At 50.5% G+C, this 19,899-nt stretch overlaps 2 protein-coding genes across 4 annotated transcripts; one reads left to right on the top strand and one right to left on the bottom strand.

Annotated features, from left to right (window-relative positions):
* The first annotated feature begins 250 nt into the window (after window positions 1-250).
* Window positions 251-12,361, top strand: TAPBPL (TAP binding protein like). 2 transcript variants are annotated; one of them, XM_012472863.2, is made up of 7 exons: window positions 251-562; window positions 1,296-1,526; window positions 1,676-1,945; window positions 5,383-5,721; window positions 6,621-6,923; window positions 8,730-8,813; window positions 9,843-12,361. In XM_012472863.2, exons 1-7 carry the CDS (start codon window positions 499-501, stop codon window positions 9,956-9,958), a joined length of 1,407 nt encoding a protein of 468 aa, XP_012328286.1. In that variant the 5' UTR covers window positions 251-498; the 3' UTR covers window positions 9,959-12,361. The 2 variants fall into 2 exon arrangements, with proteins under 2 accessions (XP_012328286.1, XP_012328287.1); XM_012472864.3 differs by lacking the exon at window positions 9,843-12,361 and adding an exon at window positions 9,005-9,349 and having other exon boundaries at window positions 332-562.
* VAMP1 (vesicle associated membrane protein 1) lies at window positions 4,236-18,385 on the bottom strand. Of its 2 annotated transcripts, none has more exons than XM_012472869.2 (5): window positions 18,256-18,385; window positions 13,889-14,015; window positions 13,503-13,661; window positions 12,701-12,752; window positions 4,236-5,501 (listed from the first exon to the last, which is right to left on the bottom strand). In XM_012472869.2, coding segments are annotated over exons 1-5 (357 nt in total). In that variant the 5' UTR covers window positions 18,258-18,385; the 3' UTR covers window positions 4,236-5,484. The 2 variants fall into 2 exon arrangements, with proteins under 2 accessions (XP_012328292.1, XP_012328291.1); XM_012472868.2 differs by lacking the exon at window positions 4,236-5,501 and adding an exon at window positions 12,179-12,294.
* Between the last annotated feature and the right edge of the window lie 1,514 nt (window positions 18,386-19,899).

Here is a 19,899-nt window from a genome sequence, read left to right as displayed (position 1 = left end):
AAACCCAGGCCCCTACCCGCCTCCTGGCTCAGGTCGGAATCTGGCAGAGGAGCCTTCTCAGCCGGTTGTGTTGGGCCCTGCTTGAGGGTGGAGGTGAGAAAGGTCCCCAGGCTACTGGGAATCCTGTGTCTGACTTCGGATCCCCCTTTCCCACAGTTATAGCTCCACTTTCTTGGGATGGGTGGGGAGCAAAGGGTGCAGAAGTCAGGTCTTGAAATCACCTGGGGATTTCTGGATGAGGTGGGTGGAGAAAAAGAACAGCAAGCAGGGCCTGGCAGCTGCTGCAAACGGCTTCACCCAGAGACGCAGGCGCCAGTGACACTTGCTCTAAGTGAAAGTGAAAGAGAAGTCGGCAGCAGAGGGAACAGAAAAGAAACCCACAGGCCGCTGACTGGCCAGGGGTGCTTGGAGAGCCCCCCTTCTCCCACCGAGCCTCGCAAGTGGGGTAGGACTGCAGAGGAGGACAGTGGGTGAGGAGGGGACTGGAGAGCAGCCTCCATGGGCACAGAGGAGGGCTTGTGCCTGCTGCTGTGCCTGGTTCTATCTGGAGCGGCAGAAACCGGTGAGTCGGGAGAAGAGCTAGTGAAGTGCAGGGTGCCACCCTCCCCGAGACTCCAGAAGAGCAAAGGGGCTGGGAATGACCCAATCGCCTTCTAAGCCCAACAGGGGAAAGGCTCAGCGGCTGGCAACAGAAGGAACCAATAGTGTGTCGGGAGGGAGGCTGGACACTCCACAGGGAAAAGGCTAAAGAGGGGCCGCCTCTGTGGCCATGGTCAGGAGCCACTGTCCTACGGAGAGGGCACTGGCCTGGTAGTTGATACTTCAGAAGAGGAGGGGACTCCTCAGGCCAGGAAATCACTTGGAAGGCGACCTGGAAGGCAGGGGAGGGGAAGGCTACCCGTAATGGGAGAAAGCAGTGCAGGCTGTCATGCCCCAGCGACCTCAAGTGTTCAGTCTCCTCTCCCTGCTGTGGCACTTGCTTTCTTTCTGAGAATTCTTTTGACTGAAGAGATAGTCTTTCATTCAACAGTTGGAAATAAAAGCATAAACCCCTCTGAGCAAGGCAAGTCTAGGACTTTAAATAACCCACACCAAGAGGTATTTGCCCGTACCAGCAGGTGCTCTCCAGAAAGCTGGTTTGGGGGACGACAGGAGAATAGAGGGCCACAGAGATAGCTAGGATCCTGGAGGGCAAGTTTTACCCTTTGATGATGCCACAGTTTTTTGGGGTGGGAGGAGCAAGTGTGGAGTAGCTTTCTGGGCAAGAGGGTGCTCACCCCAGCCTTTGTCTGCAGAGCTTCACACAGCAGAGAGGCAGTGGCGGGCAGTGGACGTGGTCCTAGACTGCTTCCTGGTGAAGGACGGTGAGCACCACGTAGCTCTTGCCAGCAGTGAGAACAGAGGGAGGGCCTCCCTCGTGCTGAGGCAGGTGCCAGTGCTGGACGATGGCTCCCTGGAGGGCTTCACCGATTTCCAAGGGGGCATGCTGGCCCAAGATGACCCACCTGTTATCTTCAAGGCCTCAGGTAAAAGCCTTCCACCTATGTCCTTGGCCCTCCTGGGCTCCCTCCACCAGGACAGCCCAGGTTCCGATTACAGACACACACACTGCTTCCCGTTGGCCCCGGGGTTCTCACTCCAATTTGCCCTCCATGTGTGCCCCCCTTCTCTCCAGTGGACCTGGTCCAGATTCCCCAGGCCGAGGCCTTGCTCCATGCTGACTGCAGCGGAAAGGAGGTGACCTGTGAGATCTCCCGCTACTTTCCCCAGACAAGAGAGGCCACTGTTGAGCCAACAGCTTGGTTCATGGCCAACGTGCAGGTCTTTGGAGGGGGACCGAGTATCTCCATGGTGATGAAGGCTCTCGGTGATGTTGAGAATGAGGCTTTCCGGCAACCGATGCTGAACTTCCCCCTGAACCCGCAGGGAACTGTGGGAACTGCAGGTAAGAAAATGAAAAGCAAGGCCGGGCGCGATGGCTTATGCCTGTAATCCCAGAACTTTGGCAGACAGAGCCCAGTGGATCACCTGAGGTCAGGAGTTCGAGACCAGCCTGGCCAACATGGTGAAACCTTATCTCTACTAATAACCAAAATTAGCCGGGTGTGGTGGCAGGTACCTGTAATCCCAGCAACTCGGGAGGCTGAAGGAGGAGAAGTGCTTGAACCCGGAAGGTGGAGGTTGCAGTGAGCCAAGATCTCGCCACTGTACTTCAGCCTGTAAGGCTGAGCGAGACTCCGTCTCAAAAAAAAAAAAACCCTTGAGTCCACAAGTGAATGCCTGGAAGCCCCTATCTGAAGGTCCAAACATAGAGACAACCTGTGTGTTATTTCCAAAATGGAGCTCATTCGCCTCTCACTGGGATGCCATGCAGAAGCAAGACACATGATGCTATTCTGTTCACGGGTGCTGTCCACTGTAGTCTTATTGAGCCAAAACCCAGTTTTCTTCCAGTGAAAGGCTAGCCTGGTCTAGGGCTTCAGGAGTAAAGCTCAGGGATGCATCATTTGTTCATTATCTTACTAGTAAACCCAGTACCTGCTCTCACCAGCTCAGCACATCCTCAAGGGCACCAGAAATTGAGAACACGACGACAGGGTTCTACAGAGCCCATTAATCCAATACTCTGTGCCCCACTTTTTTGTGTCTCCAAGAAGAGACAACGAAGTCCAGAGAAAATTAGGGGGCAAACTTCCTATCCTTGGAAAACCCCAGAACGCTCTAACCTCTCTGTGGTCCAACCTAAATCTATCCTGCCACATTAGAAAAAACAGGTCTTCATGTCTGTCTAGTGTCTACTATACTCCTGGTATGGGGAGGTATTTCCCTCTTTTTATTTCAAACCTACAAAAAAAGGTGAAATTATAATATAATGAACACCCATATACCCTACACCTAGATCCACCAATTGTTACTATTTTGCCACATTCTCTCTTTCTCTCCCCGCAGCCCCATGTGTGTGTGTATGTGTATGTATGTGTGTATATGTGTGTGTGTATTTTCCTCTGAACTGAGAGTAAGCTGCAAAAGACAACACTTGAACCCCAAATGCTCCCATGCATAGCATGTATTAGTTTACAGTCAAGGACAAGGACATAATCCTTCATAGTCACAAACCATCATGTCAGAAACAAACCAAAGTGGGGGAGTAGTTTACCCATGGTGCAGGCAGTAAGGAAGTGCAGTGTGTAAAATAGTTCAGAACAGGCGTGGCTCACGCCTGTAATCCAAGCACTTTGGGAGGCTGAGGCGGGTGGATCACCTGAAGTCAGGAGTTCAGGACCAGCCTGGCCAACATGGTGAAACCCCCTCTCTACTAAAAATACAAAAATTAGCCAGGCATGGTGGCATGCGCCTGTAATCTCAGCTACATGGGAGGCTGAGGCAGGAGAATTGCTGGACCCCAGGAGGCGGAGGTTGCGGTGAGCCGAGATCACACCATTGCACTCCAGCCCGGGCAACAACAGAGATGTCTCAAAAAAAAAAAAGTTCAGAATAATAAAATCAGCTAAAAGTCAAATGGCTTTATAGTGTCACCATCTCCCAACATCAGCAATTCTGAACAATATCAGCGATAAAATACTCCTCCCTGCCAGGGCAGACTGTCCCTATCTCCCCACACCACTACCTAGTACGCCACTGATCTTCATACTTTTAAGATATTTTAAAATTGATACAATAATAGTCTCAGCTATAAAGTCCAGGGCATGGTGGTACACACCTGTAGTCCCAGCTGCTCAGGAGGCCGAGGCAGGAGGGCTGCTTGAGCCCAGGAGTTTGAGTCCTGCCTGGGAACATAGGGAGACCCTGTCTCTTGTGCCTCAGTCTCCCAAGTAGCTGGGATTACAGGCGCCCACCATCACACCCAGCTAATTTATTTTTTTATTTTTTTATTTTTTGAGACGGAGTTTCACTCTTGTTACCCAGGCTGGAGTGCAATGGCGTGATCTCGGCTCACCACAACCTCCGCCTCCTGGGTTCAGGCAATTCTCCTGCCTCAGCCTCCTGAGTAGCTGGGATTACAGGCACGCGCCACCGTGCCCAGCTAATTTTTTGTATTTTTAGCAGAGACAGGGTTTCACCATGTTGACCAGAACGGTCTCGATCTCTTGACCTCGTGATCCACCCGCCTCGGCCTCACAAAGTGCTGGGATTACAGGCGTGAGCCACCGCGCCCGGCCCTTTTTTTTTTTTTTTTTTTTTTTTAATGGAGTCTTGCTCTTTCATCAGGCTAGAGTGCAGTGGCGAGATCTTGGCTCACTGAAACCTCCACCTCCCCGGTTCAAGCGATTCTCCTGCCTCAGCCTCCCAAGTAGCTGGGACTACAGGCGCACGCTAACACATCCAGCTAATTTTTGTATTTTTAGTAGAGATGGGGTTTCACCATGTTGACCAGGATAATCTCAATCTCTTGACCTTGTGATCTACCCACATTGGCCTCCCAAAGTGCTGGGATTACAGGCGTGCATCACTGCACTTGGCATACCTGGCTAATTGTGTATTTTTAGTAGAGATGGGATTTTACCATGTTGGCCAGGCTGGTCTTGAACTCCTGATCTCAGGTGATCTGCCCACCTTGGCCTCCCAAAGTGCTGGGATTACAGGTGTGAGCCACCATGCCTGGCCTGAGACCCTGTCTCTTAAAAAAAAATAATTAATTAAATGTCTCCAAATTCAAATTTCTCCACTTGTCCCAATAATGTTTTCTACTGCTTTCTTTTTCTAAGTACACAATTGAAACAAGAATCATGCACTGCATTTAGTTGTGCTGTTCCTTGTTTTAATCTAGAGCATTTTTCACAGAATTGACATCTTTGAAGGGTCCAGGCTGGTGGTCTTGTAGAATATCCCACCATTTAGATTTGTCTGATCATTTTCCTCATGACTGGATTTAGGTTAAGCATGTTTGGCAGAGACACTACTATTACGTGCTTTTTAAACTCTTGTTCCTAGTCTTCACGGTATCCTTGCTTAAACAGGTGAGCTTCATAACACTAAGTGACCTGTCAAAGGTCACAGAGCCAGTAAGTGGAACAACCAGGGTTTCAGAGCTCTTTCAGCTATTCTAGTAGTTCTTACCTGAAGATTGATGGTAACTCTTAATTTTGCATGTGTATTTCCCGGTGAGAGGTCCATAGCTTTCACTAGATTATCCTAGGGGTAAGTGATCCCAAGATGGTAAAGGCCACCGTGTGTATCATGCTGCCTTTCTAGAGCCCCATTTCTTTGTGGTTCCATGTGATGGAAAATAAGCTCAACTGGCCTCACTGCCAGGCAAGGAGGAAGAGGCAGGTGTATGCCCATAACACGCCCACAGCTTAGAGATCAGGTGACCTCAAGGAGGAAGTAGCCCACAAATCACGCCTCTTTTCCTCTTCACAGTGGAGTTCCAGGTGACAACACAGACCCAATCCCTGAGCTTCCTGCTGGGGTCCTCAGCCTCCTTGGACTGTGGCTTCTCCATGGCACCAGGCTTGGACCTCATCAATGTGGAGTGGCGGCTGCAGCACAAGGGCAAGGGTCAGATGGTGTACAGTTGGACCGAAGGGCAGGGGCAGGCTGGGCGGAAGGGCGCTACCCTGGAGCCTGAGCAGGTGGGCATGGCCGGGGATGCCTCCCTCACACTGCCCAGCCTCACTCTACAGGATGAGGGGACCTATGTTTGCCAGATCACCACCTCTCTGCACAGAGCTCAGCAGATCATCCAGCTCAACATCCAAGGTGAGGCCAGGACACGGTTATCCCAGGGAGGGGGATAGAAAATGCCTACTGGGAGCGTTTCCAGATTGGAACCCAAACGCAAGAGTGATTTCCTGAGAAGCAGGCTTCATTCCCACAATTTAAATGCCAATTTCACCCTGGAAACACAGATGACATTAGATAAGGAATCCCAGCTGGGCGTAGTGGCTCACGCCTGTAATCCCAGCACTTTGGGAAGCTGAGGTGGGCAGATCATCTGAGGTCAGGAGTTCGAGACCAGCCTGGCCAACATGGTGAAACCCACTCTGGGCTAAAAATACAAAAATTAAGCAGGTGTGGTGGTGGGTGACCGTAGTCCCAGGTAGTCAGGAGACTGAGGCAGGAGAATCTCTTGAACCCAGGAGGCGGAGGTTGCAGTGAGCTGAAATTGCACCACTGCACTCCAGCCTGGCAACAGAGCGAGACTCCGTCTCAAAAAAAAAGGAGTCCCATTGGATTCCAGGATAATTCCACCAAGATTTCCAGCCCAGGATGCTGCTGCCCTGCTGTGGCCGGCTGTCTCCAACAGCCCAGTCCTTTTGGACCACATCCTGAAGAACAGTAGCGGCAAACCAAGGCGGGGCAGTGGGAACAGTTCTGACCATCATCACTGCTATCCTTTAAAATCTCTGGCTTAGAATGGTGGTAAGAAGCCCGCCAACCTTTAGTTAACTTTACTATCACTTTTCTGGAAAATGCAACCCCGCAAATTATAGCCTGCATTCGTGTGGGCCCCTCACACGCCCCCGCCTTGGTACACCACCAAGGGACACTTTAGTATCCACAACCTACTCTCATCTTGGCAGGAAGAAAAGGCTTCAGGTTCCTCCACCGTCCCCAGTTGGATCCCTGTGTAATCTTATTCCTCATTCTTTCTCCAGCTCCCCCCAAAGTACGACTGAGCTTGGCAAACGAAGCTCTGCTGCCCACCCTCATCTGCAACATTGCTGGCTATTATCCTCTGGATGTGGCGGTGACGTGGACCCGAGAGGAACTGGGTGGATCCCCAGTCCAAGTCTCTGGCGCTTCCTTCTCCAGCCTCAGGCAAAGCGCAGCAGGCACCTACAGCATCTCCTCCTCTCTCACTGCAGAACCTGGGTCTGCAGGTGCCACTTACACCTGCCAGGTCACCCACATCTCTCTGAAGGAGCCCCTTGAGGCCAGCACCCAGGTTGTCCCACCAGGTACTGGGAGAGTCCCCCTTTTCCACACTTGGGTTCATGGCTTTCTTCCCCCAGCTCATCTTTGGCCTCGTTCTGCTGCCCATGCACTTTGTTCACAGTCCTGGCTTCAGGCTTCTGCCTCTGCTCCTGGCTTTGTCTTTCCCAAGGTGGCAGCTGCTACAGCTTCTACCATACATCCCCTGAGACTTCATTATATTCCAGCCTCCAGGGTGCCAGGCAAGGTGCTTAAGGGCTGGAGATCACAGATGAATAATTCCTGATCATGCCCTCCAGGAGCTTAGTCCAGTAACAGAGACAAGACTAAGTAGACAGAGATGACATTTGAGCCAAGTTAACTAGCTTAGATAGAAACTAGCATATATGAAGGCCGAATCATAAAACAGCCTAAAGAGAATTTGGAGAATGGCAAGTAATTCAGCACAGCTAGAGCCTAGGGTATATGGGAAAAAGGGAACGTGACTCTGAAGCTTCAGAGGTACTTCTATTTATTGAGCATTTACATGAATCAACCACTGTAGTAAGCACTTAAATGTACGATTTCATGGATTATGACTCCCATTTGACAGGTGAGCAACCTGGCACTAGCAGATGTCAATGAATTTGCCCAAGGTCATCTATCAATCAATGGTAAAGAGAAAATGTGAAAAACAGGCAACTGGATTCCCCTTACAGGGAATCCTGTAGATCTCACTGGGTGGGCCTTCAAGCTAGAGCTTCCTGAGAACCATGGCATACTGCTGAAATGTTTTATTGTTTTATTTATTTGATACAGAGTCTTGCTCTGTCCCACAGGCTGCAGTGCAGTAGTGCAATCTCAGCTCACTGCAACCTCCACATCCTGGGTTCAAGCCATCCTCCTGCCTCAGCCTCCCAAGTAGCTGGGACTACAGGCATGCACCACCACACCTGGCTAATTTTCATGTTTTTAGTAGAGATGGGGTTTCGCCATGATGGCCAGCTGATCTCGAACTCCTGACCTCAGGTGATCTCCCAAAGTGCTGGGATTACAGGTGTGAGCCACTGCACCCTGCCTGTGGAAAGGTTTTAAACAGGAAAGGGAGAGGAAAGAATCCACAATTTGAAATGGAAACATCCAGGAGCACTGGGCATTACTTGGTTGCTCATTAGACTGTGAACTTCCCAAAAACTGGGGTTTTGCCTCAGCTCACATCATTCCCCAGCTATTTACAAAATCCCAGTTAACTGTGGTTTTTGTTTTGTTTTGTTTTGTTTTGAGATAGGGTCTCACTCTGTTGCCCAGGCTGGAGTGCAGTGGCAAGATCTTGGCTCACTGCAGCCTCTGCCTCCCAGGCTCAAGTGATCCTCCCACCTCAGCCTCCCAAGTAGCTGGGACCACAGCTGCACACCACCACACCCAGCTAATTTTTTGTATTTTTGGTACAGATAGAGTTTCGCTATGTTGCCCAGGCTGGTCATGAACTCCTCTGCTCAACCCATCCACCCGCCTCAGCCTCCCAAAGTGCTGGGATTACAGGCATGAGCCACCGTGTCCAGCCCAGTTAACTGTTAACAAATAAACCAACCTAAATCTCACTTGCAAAGCAATTTAAAAAACCTTGTCCTTAAGTGGGAAGAAGTAGAGAATTCTGTGTGGAGTAATCCATGAATATCCAGCAACCTTGAATAAGTACAAATGCTGCTGGCTGCCTCTTCCAGGCTCCTCAATCAGGGACTCACACACACACACTCCTTAGCTCCTCCTCCCTGGAGCAGACACTGCAGGTAAGGGCTCAGCTGGTGATTCCTGCCCACAATGATCGCTGCCCATGTTGCTCTTGCCTACAGAACAGAGAACCGGCTTGGGAGTCATCTTTGCCAGCAGCCTCTTCCTTCTTGCACTGTTGTTCCTGGGGCTTCAGAGACGGCAAGGTAAGAGCCTGGTTGCCCTTGGCTCTGGCCCTGGCCCACCTTACCCACTCTAACCACCTCCCCACCCAGACCAGGGTGGAAGCCCAGATACCCCAAGTTCCAGCCACCCACCCACCCATTACAGACCCCTGCTTCTGAGTTTGCCCTAAATGAAAATGAAACCAGTCTTGTTCCCTCTTGTTTTCTCCTAGCTACCTCACTGTCAAGACTCTAAGTCACTCTGGGTAGCCACTCTGCTGCCTCAGAGTAGAAAGAAAGTAGTCACGTGCTCACAGAAGGACTCTATATCAAGTCACAGAGCTAAAAAGGCATGAAGGTGGCACCAGCTCACTGGGCACTAGCCCTGGCTCTGCATAGGCCTCTGCCTTCCTTCACCGTGCACCCTGGGCTCATGCACCAAAGCAGAGAACAGGAAAACAAAGCTGGAAGAAATGGAGAAGGAACAAGTGAGGGACAATGGGGCATGGAGTGGGAGCTGGGCTACCACTCCCAATCTCAGCTCTGTCAAAAATAAAAGCCCCTTGTGTCTGCTGTGACCAAGCTTTTCCACCTTCCTGTCTTTCTCCACACTGGTCCCAACTGAGCCCTGTCCCCCCAGCCTGGAGGCCCCGACTTGCAAAGTGTTTAAGGTATGAAACAAAGACCATCAGAGGGCTGCATCCTCCCTCCGGTCCATGAAGTTGCATCTCAGCTGCAATCAGGTTTCTGCTCCTTCAGATAACTGCTGGGAATTTCAGGATACCTGCAAATGCCTCACTCCCTCAGCTGCAAGGGAGAGATTTCTCCTTTTTTTCATTTCTAAAATGTGCCCGGTCAATACGATAGAACTCAGCATACCAAAACTGTACATGAGGATGATGGGGAAAAGGGGATTTTCACTGACAGCTTTATCTGGGCACATCCCCTGGGACAGGACAAGCAGGCCAAGGACCTAGGAAGGAAGCAGATGGAAGAGGCCTGAGGGAACCTGCACTTATTTGCCAGTGTGAGATGCCCACGCAACTTCCTGTCTTCACTTCCTCTCACTAGCACCTACAAGAGTTGGGCTGGTTCAGGCTGAACGCTGGGAGACCACTTCCTGTGCCGACACACAGAGCTCCCATCTCCGTGAAGACCGCACAGCACACGTAAGCCAGCCCAGCTGACCTAAAGCGACATGAGACTACTAGAAAGAAACGACGCTCCTCCCTGCCAGCCTCCCAGCTACTCCAACCCAAACAACAACCAAGCCGGTTTAGTGGTAGGAATTTGTATTTTTTGCCTTTGTTCAGAATACATGAAATTGGTAAATATCCCACATGCCTTTGGTGGAAGTACAACTGTTGTTATTACTCTATACAAGTATGAGATCAGGGTTAGGAAAAAAGACAAAGAGGTGATGACAGACACACAGTGGAAACCCCACATCGTCTCATGGCAAACCGAAGAAGGGGATGTGGGAAGCTCAGCTTCATTTGACTGCAAAGTCCCGGGGTTTAGTTGCACATTTGCTCATGCACATGGGTGGTGGGAGGGAAGGGGGATAGCAAAGACACACAGAAGAGGGTACAGGGTGGGTGAGAAAGAAAGTAGAGGGGCTAACACCCACAAAAGAACAAAGCCGACTACCCCTGGTGAGCCTCAGAGGGACAGAAACCCAGGAATGATTCCTGTGATAGGGCTGGGAGAGCCAAGAGGACGGCTTTGCTCCAGGCTTGGGACACATCGAGGACAGTGGTGGTTCTTCTCCAGCAGTGACCCCCTGCATTAGGCAAGGAGGAGCCCAGAGGAGAGTGGAGACCTTCGAGGGGGACCGTTGGGAGGGTACACTGACTGCTTTCTTCCAGCTCTTCAGTCCTGCCCTGGGGCAGGACGAAGGGAATGTGGGAAACAAGGGTGAAGGGAAAGGAAGGATGGTTTTGCACAATGAAATGCTGCTGCATGGAAAGTGGGCATCCAGACCCTGCCCAGCATGGTCTCAGCCTCTTCCTATTTGTGGACCGGAGGGAGGAGGGAATAAAGAGCCATGGGCATTTCCCCTTCTGTTCCCAGCCTCCCCTCCTCCCCTCACACCTGAGTTTATCCCACATTAACAGCCTATCCTGAAGCTCAGCAACTGCCCCCAAGATAGGCTGAGCCGCTCCCATCCTCAGGTTCCACTGTCTATATATACAAGCTATGCAAAGAGGAGGAAGAGAAAGGAGGCAAAGTAGAATTCAGACAGGTAAGGGTGGTTTGAAGGGGAACATACTGCAGGAAGAGCAGAGAGGTGGTTCTCGAGGAGAGGGCCCCTCAACAGCATGGCAATACACAAGGACACCTGTCACAGACTGGCACGCCTCCCCTCAAGGCGGGGCTGGTGGGTCTACACGACTTCTCTGCATCCTCAGCATCGGCCGGTCCTCAGGAGGGACCTCTTGCCTCATCCCTGTCTTTGGCAAGTGCACGGGTGGTATGGAGGGAAGGATTCCATGGTGTCCAAAGATCTCACTGCTAACAGCCTCAAGCTCCTTCATCAACAGGAAGAGAGGAATGGGACCCTCTTTAACGAGGGCAAGGAGTGGCTTCCTCTGAGCTTGTTACTTTCAAATTAAGCATTTGACTCACTGTTTCTCTATAACTAACAGGCATTCTCTCTCTTTATGCCAACAATTAACTGGGAGCTAGGTGAAATTATTTGGCTAGAGAAAATTACTGGCTAGATGAACTTGTTTGGTGCCCTCATATGGAATGCTGTAGCAAATGTAAAGAAGAGAAAGTTCCTTCCAGCTAGAAGCATATGGGACTGCTTCTAGGATGGAAACAAGTCCTGCTATTTTTATAATCCGTAAGTGTTCTCCAGGCCTCTGGAGAACAAAGTAAAGTTGTAATATCCCCAAGGACATAGAAAATCCTGGACGAACAGATTAGAAATAACTACAAAAAGCAGGTTTTACTTTCAAAACGGGGGCTGCACTGGAACCAATTGGACTTCTGTCCACCTGCAGGACCCTCTCCAGGCCTGGCCCAGGAGGAAAGTTCCACATGACCAGGTGGCACTGAGTGAGCTGCCATCTTCCCAGTCCCACCCCATCTCTTGCTAGTGGCCAGGCCTTTCTAGGAGACACTACAGGCACCGACACTCTTCTCCTCCCAGGTCTGGGCAGCTTCGCAGACACTTCGCCTCAGCCACTCCCCTCCCTGCCCCTTCCATCAGCCTCCAACTCTTTTGGGCTTTGGGGGAACTTGAGAGTACAGAAGAAGAGGGCGGAGAGGAGGCGCCAGCCATTGCTCTTCAGGTAGCGACTTAGATTTTGCCACGAGCAGCATTTCTAGTGTTGAGGGACAGAGTGCAAATGAACGAAACGAAAAAGGAGGAATGGGTGATGGAGAAGCCTCGGCTGGGATGGAGGACGGAGGGTGGGGAAGTGTGTTGAGAGAGCAAACAGAGGGAAGAGGACGTGAGTGTGGATGGCAATGGAGAACAGGGAAGGGGTGGCACATTCTCAAGTAAAAAAGTAGACTGGACACAGGAATCAGGAAGTCCCAGATGGAAAAGAGAAAGAGACAGGAGAAAACAAGAGGGCAAATTACACCAAGTTACCAGACATTCAGGTCTTTCCATTGTAAGTGCCCCATCCCCACGGTCTCCCTCCAACCCAAGCCAGTGACACACAGCATAGCTCTACTTCCTCAGAACAGGAGGGACCGTCTCCCTGCAATGCCTTGCAGGGGGAAGGCTTGTCCATCAAAGAAATCCCTTGTCTCTGCCCTTCCCCGCTCCCGAACCAGGTGACGATCCCATAGCAGTGGTCTCCATACCTCAGTCAGAGAAGCCCCACTCCCCAGGCAGGCAGGCAGGCAGGCAGGGAGAAGACTCCAGGACCTTCCCACCTCTTCACCCCACCAGCAACCTCAGCGATACTTACTTACAATAACTACCACGATGATGGCACAGATGGCTCCCAGCATGATCATCATCTGAGGAAACATGTGAACAAAAAATGAGCCCTTGGAATCCGGGAATGAGGAAAAGAGTCACATCTCTAGTGGGAAAGAATTTCCTCCATCCTTGGGATGGTGGAAAGAAAAGCATCACCCAGGAGAACTACAGGCCTCTTAGAGAGACCCTACCCTCTGCTTCCCATGGGATCATAACCCCAGCATGTCTGTAGCTTTTCAGATTCATCACGGGACCTGCACTGGGCTCCTTTTTGCTTAGTTCCTAGTGTCTTGGGGCTTTAGAAGGCATTCCAATAGAGATACAGACTCTGGATATTTAACCAATTGGTTCAATTTTTCATTGTGAGGTGTTCGGCTCATTCCCAAAAGTTGCAGTTATTTTTTAAATATATATTTCAACCTGAGAAAGCTAATTTAAAAGAAAAAAAAAGTGCCTGAGCCATTGTGCTGATGTTGGGTGTGTCTGAGAATGGGACAGGTGAAAATTTTGGCAAGCAACTGCTTTGGGGAAAAGCTCCTTAACTGACGATTCAAACTCCTCAGGTTATCACTTTTTCTCCGGTAGCAGTTCTGAATACTCTAGCCTACCCTGGTGGCCAGTTCTGGGTAATGCAATCTCAAGAGGAGGCTTTCCAGATTTCCTTCCCAGCTATGCGGGTCAGAGAGATCCTGCGCCATTAGAGGGGAGAAAAGTAGAAGCTGAGGGTTTGCTTGCCTACTACCAGTGGAAGCCCAGAAAAAGAAGAAGGATGGGACAAGAAAATTCACCTTGCAGTTTTTCCACCAATACTTCCTCTTTAGCTTTGCAGCACTGCTCTCAAATTGCGATGCTCCCGCCTGCAAGGCATCAGCTCGGTCATCCAGCTCTGACAGCTTCTGGTCCCTCTCCAGGACCTTGTCCACGTTCACACGCATGATGTCCACCACCTGAGGAGAGCACAGAAACAAAGCTGCTAAGCTTCCTGCCAGAGACAGAAGAAAGAACAACAACCAGAGAATCACAAGTCTGGCCCTGTGCAACTCTAAAGGGTGCTGCTTTGCCTCTCAGGCCCTTTGACTAGTCTCCCATGAAAAAAGGAGAACAGATAAGACGTTCCCTATTATTTCCAAACTCCTATGATTTGGAAACTCTCAGAGAAACAGCTATCACCTACCTCCTCCACTTGTGCCTGGGTTTGCTGTAGTCGTCTGTTACTGGTCATGTTAGGAGGAGGGCCAGGGGGACCCCCACCTGGGGCAGTCCCTTCTGTCCCTTCAGCGGGTGGCTGAGCTGGAGCAGACCTGTGGAAAGACATGGGCAGAGTACACAAAGTGACCAAGACAAGAAAGGAGTCAGGCGTGGAAGTGCACAGCTGTAGTCCCAGCTACTCAGGAGGCTGAAGTGGGAGGATCGCTTGAGCCCTGGAGTTTGATGCCAGCCTGGGCACCATAGTGAGACCCCTTCTCTAAAAAAACAAACAAGAAAGGACTCACATGCATCTTCACCCCAAACCACCAAAACAATTATGATCAGTTTATACAAAAAAGAATGGATTCTCACTCCTTGGAAATCTGAAGTAGAGAGATGCAGCACAGAGGCAAGAAGTAAAAGATGAAAGACTCTGTAACAACATTTAGATGGGGTTCAGGGACATCCAGGGTGGCATCAAGAAATCTTGTCTGGGGCTATCCTTTGACCCAACTCAAACACATCCTCTGCCATGATGGCTACAAGGGACAAATGTGCTAGCCTTGTCCTAAAAGGCATTTCCCCGCTGATGTTGTCTGGCTGTGTCCCCACCCAAATCTCAACTTGAATTGTAGCACCCAGAATTCCCACATGTTCTGGGAGGGACTCAGGGGAAGGTAACTGAATCATGGGGGCCAGTCTTTCCTGTGCTATTCTCCTGATAGTGACTAAGTCTCACGAGATCTGATGGGTTTATTGGGGTTTCTCCTTTTGCTTCCTCCTTTTCTTTTGCTTCCACCATCCATGTAAGAAGTGCCTTTTGCCTCCCGCCATGATTCTCAGGCCTCCCCAGCCATGTGGAACTGTAAACATCTTTTTCTTCTCAGTGTCAGGTATACCTTCATCAGCAGCATGAAAACAGACTAATACAGTAAATTGGTACCAGTAGAGTGGGGCATTGCTGAAAATATACCCAAAAAGTGGAAGCGACTTTAGAACTGGGTAACAGGAAGAGGCTGGAAGTTTGGAGAGCTCAGAAGACAGGAAAATGTGGAAAGTTTGGAACCTCCTAGAGACTTGTTGAATGGCTTTGACAAAAATGCTGATAGTGATATGAACAGTAAGGCTCAGATGGAGATGAGAAACTTGGGAACTGGAGGAAAGGTGACTCTTGTTGTTTTAGCAAAGAGACTGGCAGCATTTCGCCCCTGCCCTAGAAATTTGTGGAACTTTGAACTTAAGAGAGGTGATTTAGGGTATCTGGTGGAAGAAATTTCTAAGCAGCAAAGCATTCAAAAGGTGACTTGGGTGCTATTAAAAGCATTATACTTTAAGAGGAAAACAGAGCATAAAAGTTCAGAAAATTTGCAGCCTGATGATGCAGTAGAAAAGAAAAACCCACTTTTTGTGGAAAAATTCAAGGCCTCTGCAGAACTTTACATAAGTAGCAAGGAACCTAATGTTAACCCCCAAGACTATGGGGAAGATATCTCCAGGCCATGTCAGAGACCTTCACAGCAGCCCCTCCCATCACAGGCCCAGAGGCTCAGGAGAAAAAAGTGGTTTTGTGGGCCAGGCCCAGCGTCCCCATGCTGTGTGCAGCCTTGGGACTTGGTGCCCTGTGTCCCAGCCACTCCAGCTGTGGCTGAAAGGGGCCAACATAGAGCTTGGGCCATGGCTTCAGAGGGTGGAAGCCCCAAGCCTTGGCAGCTTCCGCATGGTGTTGAGCCTGTGGGTGCACAAAAGTCAAAAACTGAGGTTTCGGAACCTCCACCTAGATTTCAGAAGACGTATGGCAACACCTGGCTGCCCAGGCCACGGTGTGCTGCAGGGGCGGGACCCTCATGGAGAACCTCTGCTAGGGCAGTGTGGAAAGGAAATGTGGGGTTGGAGCCTCCACACAGAGTCCCTCCTGGGGTACTGCCTAGTGGAGCTGTGAGAAGACGGCCACCATCCTCCAGACCCCAGAACGGTAGATCCACTGGCAGCTTGCACTGTGCGCCTAGAAAAGCCACAGACACTCAATGCCAGCCCATGAAAGCAGCCAGGAGGGAGGCTGTACACTGTAGTGTCTGACAGTTTTCTCCTTTTTATATTCAAGTTATTGGTTATGGTTATTGGTTTATATGCCCAGTTATTGGCTATGCCTCACATAAGATGAGGAAATCAGGGCTCCCATAAGGGCAGCTTGGAAAATCACCAAAGGCAAAGTCTATGTAGGTGGAGTGAGTCAGGACTGTTTGTTTGCTTTGTTTTTGGCAGAGAAAATGGGGGTTTCACTTAGATAGAATCTGGGGCCCAAAGCAATTACATTAGTTACGGAAACTGTTCCAAGAGCATAGACAGGAAGCGAAAATGCTAGAAATTGTCCTCAGTGTGCATGCATTATAGACATTCTGTCCCTTCCTTTTCTGGATTTGGCACAGAGTCTCAGATGACTCCCTTGGTTACTTATATCCTAAAGAGATCTTGGTTTCCTCTACTATACACACAGAGACTGTTCTCTCTTTCTGTACCACTCAAAGCTAATGTGTGGTCTTCAAGACAAACTCCCCTCCGTGTCCCAAAACATGGAGGCTAAACTCACCTCTAAAGAATCCCCAGAAGTATAACCTAAGTCATGAGATGTTCTCGGCCAAGGAAGCACCCACAGGCAGTGGGGAGAGCTCTCAAATTTGATGAAGAATAGAAATTACAACAAGAACTCCTCGAACAGAAGCAGAGTCTCACCGAACATACTTCTTCACAGGAGCAGTTCAGGAGTAAATGCAACAAAGATGAAACCACACAAAGTCACCAAAAAGGAAATTCTTTGACTAATTACAACAGAACTAAGACCCAGAAGCTTCTCCTCCTTGATAAGTGAATTTCCTTACATCTAAAAAGATAGAGAATAACTCCTCAGAGAGGCTATGGTAGCAGATTACACCTGACTCATTCCCCATTTAAGGAATCGCATTCCCATTTCCCTCTAAGGTGCAAAGGAGGTAAAGCAAAGATAGACACAAAGTCATGGGGACCACAAGACTCTTGTCCTGCCACCGAGCTAGCTAAGCAATCTAGTCCTCGACTGAAGGCAGAAAATTCAATGAGTAGGTAGCAGCCAGTGTTGGAAGCAGTCCAGGATGGTGGCACCAATGACAAGATTAAGGTCAAAGACCTCGTGATGGCCCGGTAGCCATCACGATTTCTCCATCACCTTCTGTTCTTCCCACGTGGATACTATCTGGAAGCCCCCTCCCCAAAATGAAAACAACAGGAATCCTATGGCTTGCCCAAAATGCATAGAACACTTGTATCTGGTTAAAACCATAGAAATCAAGAAGAAAAAGTAAAATGGCTATGAAGTAATTGCAAGGGCAATTGCACTTACCACTTCTTGGGAGTTGGAAACACTCGGCGGTAAAATACCTAGGGATAATTACAACCCTTATGTAACACAAGAACATTTTTCCCTTTTGTGTCACTTAGGGAAGCAACATAAATATATCTAGGACCAGGCCAGGGTAGTAATCAGAAAGAAAAATCTGTATGAGACATATTGCGGTCTTGACAGAGAAGTACTTCACTTGCTTAGCCATAGTTTTCCCTCAGGATCTTGCGAAGAGGATGATGTTGAAGATTGCTGCAGACTAAACTGTGTGTGTTGGAGGAAAGGGAGAAAGCTCAGCTCTCTCTATTTCTCCTCCAAATATTTGGGTAAGACTCGGTGATAGAAAAACACCGCCTAGACGGGTGGCCTTGATAAAACAGCCGCTTGGGATGACAGGCCACTACCCCACTTGAGTCTTTCTGAGCTGCTCACCTGGTGCCAGAGAACTAGCAGATAAAAGTTTCTGGAGCTTTGCTCACTGCCACGAGGGGGGCTAGACATCACACTTTGGGTGAGGGGTAAACAAATCCAGAGATTGTAGGGCAACCCAAGTTACTAACTGGCAGTTGCTCCCATGACTGTCTTTCCTGAGGTTCTAAGTAGTGATTTAGCCAGATGACAGAAGGGCCTTTCGAGAACCCTGCCCAGTTGTCTCCATCCACAACCCCCAGCTCCCGCCCTCTCCAAGTCTCCACTATAGCAAAACCAGAATGAGGTGCCACTCCACGAGAGGAGAGGGTGCAATGATTGTGGGACCCCTGCGCCCCTGCCCCGCCCATGGGGTGCTAGCTATGGCTGGTGCGAGAATGGGGTCCTGGCCCCCCTCCTTGGGGGTGGCCCGGTCCAGAGGCGGCGCGCGGTGGTGGCTCCCCGCGCTGCTGCAGCTGCTGCAATGCGCCATTTTCCGTCCCGCAGAGTCGGGCGCTTAGGGTGAGAGTTGTCAAGCAGGTGCCGAGCCCCCCACACCAGAGTCAACTCACATTTTTCTGACAGAGAGAGCGAGAGTCCGTTCCTCTCCAGAGGCTGCAGCTGAAGTGGACGGAGCTGCCGAGCTCCGCCTCGCGCTGACCACCCCGGGCTCTAGCTGCGGTGGAACTCTGCAGCTGCCGCGCCGGCCCCCGCCTTTATTAGTGCTGGCCACGCCTCCCAGATAACGGTGACAACCCCGCGGCCCAATCCATGCCTAGGACGGTTGCCCAGCACTACAGTCCTAGCCCGCCCCGCCCCTGCTAACTTGCCAATCACAACTCTCCTCTCATCCGACTCCGGAAAGGAGAGGTTTCTGTCAGGATCTTTCAGTGACCAGCGCAACCATAGTTTGCGCTCCAGTCTGGCAGAGCGACTGGGCGGGGTGGCGATGAGGTGTGGCCCTTCGGATGGCGCTTCAACAGTTTGTTAGACATTTGTGATGCCTTCCAACCAATCGCAGGGCAGTTACTGAAGACCGTGCCCGCCCCCGCCCCGCCCCGCCCCGCCCCCGCCCCCGCACCGCCCCCGCTCCCGGCCCCGCACCGCCTCGGCCCCGCCCCCGGCCCGCGCCGGGACTCGCACGTTCCGCGGGAGGCGGTAGCTCCCTGGTGCGCTCCTAGCCCAGGTGTTGGGTTCTAGCTCGCGCTCCGCGCTACCTCCCCGCCTCTGACTAACGCTCTGAAGGTACAGGAGCCTGGAGACACCGCCTAAGGCTCCCGGTGCCAGATAACGGATGCGGGGTACCGTTCCATCTCAGCGAGCACTAAGCTTTCATTCTTCCGTATATTTCAATATACCCGATCCTAAATTGAACTTCCTCCCAAACCTGCTCCAGTCGAGGTTACCACATCGACTCAGTTGCCCAGACCAGAAACCTGGAAGCCATCCTAGATTTCCTCCTCTTCACCTTTACCTCTCCCCCTGTAATCTACCAAACCGAGTTGATTTTTCGTTCTTGGTATTCCAATGATTATCTCCCCTCTGCTCACTATTATCCCTTTCCTGGACTCCATCAGTTGTAAAATTCACCATTATTTTATGTCCTGCTAAGAGAAAAGGTTATAAGGCCGGGAGTGGTGGTTTACACCTGTAATCCGAGCACTTTGAAAGGAGGCCAAGGCAGGCAGATCACCTGAGGTCAGGAGTTCAAGACCAGCCTGGCCAAAATGGTGAAACTCCGTCTCTACTAAAAATACAAATATTAGCTGGGCGTGGTGTCGTTCACCTGTAATCCCAGCTACTGCGGAGGCTGAGACAAGGGAATGGCTTGAACCCGGGAGGCAGAGGTTGCAGTGAGACGAGATCACACCACTGCACTCCAGCCTGAGCAACCGAGCAAGACCCTGTCTCAAAAAAAAAAAAGAAAGAAAGAAAGAAAAAGAAGGAAAAAGGTTGCAAATTATCTGTGACAAATGCTTTCCTACCACTTAGCATTTTTGTTTTACATGTATTGAAAATATAGATTTATGGCCGGGAACAGTGGCTCACACCTGTAATCCCGGCACTTTGGGAGGCCAAGGCGGGCGGATCACTTGAGGTTAGGAGTTCGAAACCAGCCAGCCCAACATGGTGAAACCCGGTCTCTACTAAAATTACAAAACAATTAGCTGGGTGTGGTGGCGCGCACCTGTAATTTCAGCTACTTGGGAGCCTGG

This window comes from Aotus nancymaae, unplaced genomic scaffold (assembly GCF_030222135.1).
Source record: "Aotus nancymaae isolate 86718 unplaced genomic scaffold, 86718_ANA_hifiasm-v0.15.2.pri h1tg000016l, whole genome shotgun sequence".
Lineage (NCBI taxonomy): Eukaryota > Metazoa > Chordata > Mammalia > Primates > Aotidae > Aotus > Aotus nancymaae.
This window is presented reverse-complemented; position numbering and strand designations above follow the sequence as displayed.